At 38.1% G+C, this 8,852-nt stretch overlaps 1 protein-coding gene across 1 annotated transcript; it reads right to left on the reverse strand.

The window, feature by feature from the left end:
* Positions 1-1,275: 1,275 nt before the first annotated feature.
* Positions 1,276-8,356, reverse strand: LOC120717490 (CD209 antigen-like protein C). The gene is made up of 6 exons (XM_040005531.1): positions 7,968-8,356; positions 7,776-7,877; positions 6,577-6,774; positions 4,449-4,591; positions 4,224-4,327; positions 1,276-1,826 (listed from the first exon to the last, which is right to left on the reverse strand). Exons 1-6 carry the CDS (start codon positions 8,035-8,037, stop codon positions 1,676-1,678), a joined length of 768 nt encoding a protein of 255 aa, XP_039861465.1. The 5' UTR covers positions 8,038-8,356; the 3' UTR covers positions 1,276-1,675.
* Positions 8,357-8,852: the final 496 nt, after the last annotated feature.

An 8,852-nucleotide genomic window follows, 5' to 3' on the forward strand; every position in this document is an offset into this window, starting at 1 on the left:
CCACCCATTCACACACTGGTGATGGCAAGCTACATTGTAGCCACAGCCACCCTGGGGCGCACTGACAGAGGCGAGATTAAGGTAACTTAAAAATATGTTTAAATGAAAACAACTTTAATGTTTTCATTTAAACATATTTTAAGTTAATTAAAAATTAAATCTTTTTATGCCAGCTTTTTGCTTTGCTTGACAGTGTATAGAACAAACCCGATGACACAAACTCAAAGAAAATGTAAACATCAAACACATCCAGACTTTGAGGGCTGTGCAAAAAACAGAGATGACCAACCCCCCAAAAAACAGCTGTAAATATTTGTGGCTATTACAGTAAACACTGCAGTGTTTTCCTGTATACTTTATTTTATAATTTGGTTTATAGTGAGCAACATGAATGTTAACAGACTGAGAATTTTACAACACCGGTTGTAACAGTCATTGCTTTCTGTCTTTAAGAGTCTCATTTTTTTCCTTCCCTGTTTGTACGAGGATTTCTCCAAAACATGTGATGGTCACAACTATTGACAGTCTGGTTTAATAAGTATTTTTGCTTTGAATTTTGCTAGGCTTTTCTGTGTCATTGGCTGTATCCCAATTCAGGGTCTGCAGCCTTAAAGGCCGCATTTTAAGGCCGATTACGTCACAGCGACGCGACGAAGGCTGTCCCAATTCGAAGGCTGCTTGAAATGCGGCCCTCAAATGCGTCCTTCATTTCCCTGAATTTCAAGGCTGTGGCAGTGTAGACTTCGTGGCCCAACATATCCCAGAATGCATAGCGCGGCGGTGGGTGTGGATAATTTTGCCGAAAAAAAAAAAACAGCGGATGAGGGGCGCCCGAAGAGTAAACTTTAAGTAAGTACTGAATATTATGTCACTTATTTATGTGCAAATGTTTAATAACGAAGAACATTAAAACATTACTGTTGGCCACATGTCGGCAAAGTTATGTGACATTAGTGGCGTTTGTACTAACTTGGTTTTAAAGCCTTTACTTTAAAATACACGCCGTTCAATAGCTGACCTTAATCTTACAGAGAATGATCAAAGCTCATGTAGAAACAAACAAACAAATGAACAAAAGGTTTTCTCCTTCATTTCTGTCAAACAAAGCTGTATGAAACGTTTCCAGCTGTTAGTATCATGGTTGCTAGGCAACCTGGGAGGCTAGACCGTCCCATTTCACAAGCCTCGCACTTCCGGCCTTAGCGGTCTATAAGTACGCGGCCCTTGAGGATCGTTCAGGCTGCGTACTTTAAGGCTGCAGATCCTGAATTGGGATACAACCATTGTTTCACAGAACAGCATCATCAAGATGTAGTGATAGCCAATCTGGCCAGCAGGTGTCACTGTTGAGATGGGTTTAGATCATTAGATGCCCACTGAGCTCAGACTAAATGTGACTGCAGCCATTGTTCTCCAGAACACAAGACTTGAGACTTTATTTTTTATTTGTTCCCTAACAAGGGATTGATTTTTTTTAAAAATGATATTGGAATACACACAACACTTCCACAAGTATCTGGTATTTCTACTGGCATAAACATAACTTTAGATTTAAAAGGTTGCACATTTTTAGCTACAAAAAAAGAAGAAGTTAAAATGGAGTGAAAATGACATGTAGGATAAAATAAAAGGCACAGCTGAATTAGTAAATACATGTCAGACAGTGGTCAGTGAATTATTCTGTTGTATGTTTTTCACAGATCCATTTTATAGAGGCTGAACATGAAAGATCATTCCACGATGCATCAGTTTGTACTTGAACGCAGTCCTCTTCACCCCACTTTGGGTTTCCACCACCGTTATCCGGTTGTTTTGCCATCCAGTTCCTGACAAGTTAGTGAACAAGAGAATTATTGTATTTGACAAAAGACTTATAGAAAGGAGACCCCCCCGAAAAAAACAAATCAAAAAACAAGACAAAACACAAAAAACTAAACAAACAAACAACCCAAAAAGCAAAGAAACATCAGCTTAATTTTCTATTTTTTTAATGCAGTGTTTATAGCAATATAACTGTGGTAATTTGCTGAGCATTTCTTCTGACCTTATAGGCCATAGGTGTCAAACTCTGGCCCGCGGGCCAAATTTGGCCCGCAGCCTACTTACATTTGGCCCGTGAAGCCATACCAAATTACTATCAGAGCTGGCCTACTGGTATTATACAGCTAATATATATATTGTTTAGTATTAAGCTTTGCTCGTTCCATATTCAGTTTTTCAGCAAAACGTGTTTGAGTCCATAAGAAAAGATTCATTCTTATATCTGGAGGAATAAATATATTTCAATAAATATTAACGTTAGCCCGCGACTTTGTTCCAGTTTTGAATTTTGGCCCACTGTGTATTTGAGTTTGACACCCCTGGTATAGGCTATGCTAAATATAACTCAGCAGTTTCTAGTTTGACTAAACCCACTGACAGCTCAGCCCACCAATGAGCTTATTTCTGCTGAAAATTCAGTAAAAGTAATAAATTCAATCAAAGTGTACGTTCCAAAAGTACATGTTATGAACCTTTCCAAACCAGTTTTCCTTGCTGAACATATTATCAGGTGGGTAGGAGAATTGATAAGGACTTTGAAAAACAGAAGAGCAGTGTGCTGAGAACCTGAACACCATTCTCTACTCTCTTTAACAAAGTCACTGAATGTCTGCCATGTTAAAATAACCAGGAAATGACTACAAATTGGGCATATGACTTCAGCACCATGATTTCTTAAACTACTGTTTTACAGAGGTCAACCTTTGAAACCTGTGAAAAATAAAACTTAATTACAAAGGGTGATAATAAAGGAGAAGGAATATTTAGGGCCAGATTTATTAAAATATGTGGCACTCAATTTACTGCCAATTGCTCTAAATCTAATGCTCTCATATTAGAGACTGTCACGGTAAATGTTTTGTCTTCTTCTACATTTGTACAGCTATTACAAAATTTTGGACTTATAGCCCCCTCTCCCTGTTAATGCCCTACCTGGCCCCCCTGGCAAAACTTTGCTAGACCCGCCCCTGCACAGTTACCAGCTGTCAGCTACATGAAAAAAAAAAAGATCCTGGTGTTATTTGTCTCTCAGAAACAGTTCATAACTTCCCTTCAACTCATTCATGTCACCTAAAAGGTAAACCTGTTTCTCCATCACCTGTTCAGCTCTGATGATTCAGTAACATCAGGACATCTCCTGGTTTTATCTTCATGTTTCCCTCTCACCACATATCCAAACCGATATCATGACCAGCAGCTTTACAGCTGTGGCTCCAGCAAGCATCAGCTGATACTAGAAATTAATATTAAATAAATTCTAACAACAGCTGATCAAGCTTAAACGTGCTGCTGTTGTTTAGCGCGACATCCGCTGGTTTCCTCTTTCGGCCGCAAAGTGGGCGATAAACAAACAAGAGAGAAAAGCCGATCAGCTGATCATTGATCAGTTTCATGATTGAAGTAGAAACCGGAGAGGGAGGGTGAGAGAAGAATAGGCAGCTGTGCAGCAAAGACACAGAATAATTCCAGCTTTGTGTCTTTTTCATTGTAGCTGAAGTAGGCTACGGGACAAACTGCATTTCTTTTCACCTCAATATGAAACACGTAATATTTTCTCTGAATACGAGATAATTTAGTTTTTTAGAGGACGTTGGCAACATCATAGCACCCACCCAGCTGTATAGAAACTCCGTCATGCTAGCTAGTACGCAGTACGAAAATGTCAGCACAACGAAAATAAACTCCATCTAAACTTGGTTTCTATCTGACCCAGATAGACTGCAGGTCATAAATTCTTACCTGAAGTTCAGTTCACCTGACACTCAGACAGACGGCCACCTCGGGTCTCTCCTCCTCCTGCCTCCCCTTCCCTCATCCACCTGCTGGCCTCCACCACTTGCTAATGTTACTGAATCTGTGGAAGCTCAGCGATAGCCACCACACGAAGTAACGAGTAACGAGCCTATCTAAATCCCAGTAACGATTAACGCGTTCCTGATTTTGGCATAATAACTAGTTACCGTGCTCGTTACCACAATAATAACGTAGTTACTGTAACGCGTTACTTAATAACACGTTAGTCCCTACACTGTAAACGAGGTAATAAAAAGGAGTATTTCCTAGGAATTTGTAGTATTCAAACAGCATTTACTATAGTTGATATGCAGATTCTCCTGGGTGACATCACTCAGTTACGAACCTTCCTGAGCAAATGAGACCACTGGAGCAAAGTGAAGACTTACTTTAGATTCAGTGGAGTTCCATCGACCCATTTCCAATTTCCTTCCTCTTCCTTGTCATTCAAACCAATCCAAGCATATTCCTTAATGTAACTAGATATAAATTCCTGTAAAATATTTATTGTTTAAAAGAGTGAGGAAAGTAATTGATATAAAACATTTTGAGGAGTGTAATTTTGAATAACTATTTACAAACACAATGACACATGCATACTGGTTATGCTGTACCTTGTCTTCAAGGCTTTCTATCACCACCAGATCTGCTCCTTTGCTTCTGCAGTCGTCTCTACCTTCATCCCAGGAACCAAGCTTTTCAGATAATACATAACAGCTATGACTGAACATGATCCATCCTTCAGGACACACTTTCTCTGCAAAAAACATTGAACAAGAGGCATTATGGATGCACAGGCCTGGCACATGACAGCTATTTTGTGAATTCTTGATGTCACTCTGTAAACAGGCCAAATAAAATGTACACAAAGATATTATGTCACTGATGTTACAATGTTTTAAATCAAATCAAAATTTATTTATATGGCACATATTAAAACAACATTGTTGACCATAGTGCTTCACAGTCAGTAAAAGCATGAGACAATTAAAACAAACAATAAAACAGCACAACAAACCATAGGTGACAACACAACAAGCTAGAACAGCCAACTAGTTAGAATCAAAGGCCAAAGTAAAAAGATAAGTTTTAAGACGTGATTTAAAAGACTGGATAGACTCGGTAGTACGAATATGAACAGGGAGGTTATTCCAGAGTCTAGGTGCCACAGTTGCAAAGACCCGGTCACCTCTCGACTTCAGTCGAGACCTAGGTCGTGCTAGGAGCATGTGATTGGACGATCTAAGTGCTCTGTTGGGATTGTATAAGTGGAGTAGTTCAGAGAGATAGGTCGCCGCTAAATTATTCAGAATTTTAAAAGTGAACAAAAGAATTTCCGCAGTGATAGTTTTTTTTTTAAAATTAATTAATATGTGCTTCACTGAAAGTTGATGTAATCATCAGTTCTTAGATGAGTTGGTATTTGCTTAAACATTTTTCAGCAGTAGTTGAGTCCTGCACTTCAGCCCTAAAACGAATAAGCAGTTACAAAAAAATGCAAACATGGCCTGACATCCCAGTTAGCAGTTAGGTAGAGAGCTATGAAATGCAAATGACAAGTATCTTGTTCTTGTTAGGATTTTATTATAGTAGTCAAAAGTTACAACTTTTACTTAAAGCTACAGTTCAGCTGACTTTCGTTTTCCCCCTTAAAACGAAAGGTAGGGTGTAATCAATTTGATTTGTTTGCTTGTCTGTCAATATCAGGGTTGTCAAACTTAAATGAGCTGTGGGCCACTGCTGACAGAGTCATCGCATTGGCCAATTTAGTGTTCAAGTAGTACAAAAAAAACAATCAGACAAACAAGAAAACACACAAATATTTCCAAAAATTTGGTGTTTTGTTTGTTTTTTTTTCATTTCAAAAATTGTATAACAAGACACAACTACAAACGTGAACGCAATTATTTTTCATCTCACTCTTAACTAACCGAAGTCTTTCATTGAACTACCAAATAAAGCACTTCTGCTATGCTTTTGTATGTATTTAACAAACTAAAAATCCAGACATAAGTATACACATTAGTTTTTGACTGCTAGTGAAAACTGTTTTCTTTACAAATAACTCTCACCGAACTAGCACGACCAATCCCTCAACGTGTTTGTACTCTCTGCTCAATATGCCTTCATATTAAATATTTCTTTTGCTTTTTAAAGAACTTATTTTAACATTGCACTAAACAACAAAACAAATCCTCCCTAACAAAAAAAGTAACTTCAAGGGCCAAATTGCATCATATTTCTTCATGTCAATATGCCCAGGCCGCAAGTTTGAGACTCCTGGTCTATGTGTTTGTTAGCAGTATAGTGTCCTCAGTTTTTGAGATATCATTTTCAAATTTTTTGTCATGGTGGATATCAATAACAGCCAGAGCTGATTTAATTTAGGTGAAAATCGGGTTAAGGTTGCATAAAATATTAAAATATTAAAATCCATAAAAACTTCATTTTACCTTCATCTTACCTACAATTTTTAATGGATCATCTTGAAACTTCACAACAATATACCAGGCCTTAAGTACCATTGTCGTTTTTAAACCAGTGCACACAATATAGCCAACAATGGCTGTTTTGTACAAGCAAGTGCTAGGGAAAAAAAAGTCAAAGTATTTTAGTGTAGCACTGAATTTGAGATGCCACATCATTATATCATCACCAGACTGTGAATTTATCACTGAATTTTTCAACAAAAACACAAAGAAACAAAATAAGTAAATCTCAACAGCAAATACAAGGACTCACTCTGTTTGGACAAACTCTGAAGGTTCTTCAGCTCTTTGGTGGTTTCAGTGAGGTTGGCTTGCAGCAGATCTCTCTCCTCAGTCATAGAGGAAAGTTTGTTACTCACAGCAGAGAGATTTGCATTCAGAAGGTCTCTCTCTTCAGTTATAGCGGAAAGCTTGTTAGACTCAGCAGAGAGATTTGTAGCTGAGACATGATCTGAAATAAATCGAAATGAATGATTTCAATCATAATTGAACTGTTTTCTCATAAATCTAAATTTAAATATTTCAAAATGTTACCAGAAGACAATGAAAGATGTTCATAAAATAAATGGTTTAAAGCTTAAGTGTTTTCCAAGTGCTATTAAACAGACAAAGGAATTTTGAACACAGCTTTTCCAAAACATCCTGCTTACATTATTTTACTTTGCAAACAGAAACAAAATAATTTTGCAAATAAATAAATTTACCATGGTCAAAATGATTAGCCCCCTGGCACTAATAGTCAATTGTCTATTCTCCTTGCTGAATAACGGCCTGCAGCCATTTGTTGCAGTCTTCAATAAGTCTCTTACACGTCTCCTGACTAATCCCAGCTGATTCTTGTTAGGCAGCTACTTCTGGCATGGACCTTGGTTTTTAGTTCACCACATATTTTCAATGGGATTCAAGTCAGAGCTTTGTGCAGACCAGTCAGCAACGTGCACTTTAGTTGTCTGGCGATTGTTCTTCACTCAGAGCAATGCATGTTTTGGATTGTTGTCATGTTCAAAGATGAAGTCATGACGCAGACCCAGTTGTGTTTCTGACTGCTTGAGGTTTTATTTGAAAATCTTTACGTAGCCTATTTTCTTCATGATTCCTTCCACCTGACAGGATCCCCAGTTAGAGATGTGTTTATGCATAATGCTCCCACCACTGTGATTCTCTGTCTGGACATATTGTTTGAGTTGTAAGCTAATAATTTTGTCCTCATCTGTATTCCGTGTCATATCCTGTATGTATCTTTGGGAAAATGAGAGTAAAAAATTGCTTTACTGTGAATGAGGAACTATTGTTTTTGTGTTCTTTAAATGTTTTGGATCAGTGAGACTTCTTAAGTTCAAAGCTTGTGTAATTTGTCAAATTAGTTATAGATCGGGCTGATGCCATTCTACTTTTTTTTTTTATGTGGGCTGATTAGTGTTTGAGTGATCATTTATGAAAAACCAAACTCACAGTAAACACCGAGGGTGATGAGTCCAATCAGCAGGAAAACACTCAGCATTCCCAGACAGATAATAATTCCTAAATGGGAACTCCTATCACAGCCGCTTGTTCCTTAAAATAGAAATGAACACAGAAACATTCAAGCTGTACAACAGTAATAGATGTTAAAATACATTTTCTTTTCTGTCACTTCTTTCTTACCTGTGTGACCTGGTGAAGGTTTTGAATTGTTATGCTTGAGGTATTCAACATTGACATAAATTTCCTCCATGGTTCAGATGCAGATTATTACTTAGAGCTCAGCTCTGCAGCACAGGACATATGAACTGTTTGAACACTGTCAGTTTCCTTTGAGGAAGTCACACATTTCAGATATTAATACTTTCACATAACACTATACAAGCACTGAAATGTGAAAAGACAAAAAGTCAAACATCTCTTTGGTTTAGTGTTCATTGCTGTGGTTTATTCTTGTGAAAGATGTAAGGAGGCATTTAGTTTTTCACAGAGGTGCAAAGAGTCCTATGCAAACCCTGTTGTTTGTGTCACTATTGGTCTTACATACTTTAAAACAAAAATGCATATGTTACGTCCCTCTGCAGCCTCTAATCTGCTCAGTGTGTTCAGCTGGTGCTTATTGGCCACACCTAGTCAGGTGTGGATAAAAGCATACCTGAGGCAAGTGTCCAGAGAGCTCACTAGTCTTTGCCTTGGTGGTACCAGCCATTTGAACCAACCGGCTATGCCATTTTAAGATAAAGCCTCTTCACACTAACACTCTGTTATTCATCTCCGTTTTTATGTTGCGGCTTTTGAGCCGGGTCGTAACATAAGTGGCGGCTCGTCCGGGATATTTGGACATTTTAGTGGAGACTAAATGTCAGTTTGTTTTGCTTTTAAGTGGGTGAGTGATGGTGTTCACTGTAATTGAGCAAGCTGCCTTTAAGTGTGTTTCAGCTGGGTGGCTGTGCTGCCCTTCCAGCGAAGCACTCGTTTGTTGTTTTGCTTTGTTGTTTAATTTGTTGTGTTTGGTGGCTATCCTGGGTGGGGGTACGCTTCAGAGTTTGGTAGGAGACTATATCTCTG

This window comes from Simochromis diagramma, unplaced genomic scaffold (assembly GCF_900408965.1).
Source record: "Simochromis diagramma unplaced genomic scaffold, fSimDia1.1 OVJJ01000501.1, whole genome shotgun sequence".
NCBI lineage: Eukaryota > Metazoa > Chordata > Actinopteri > Cichliformes > Cichlidae > Simochromis > Simochromis diagramma.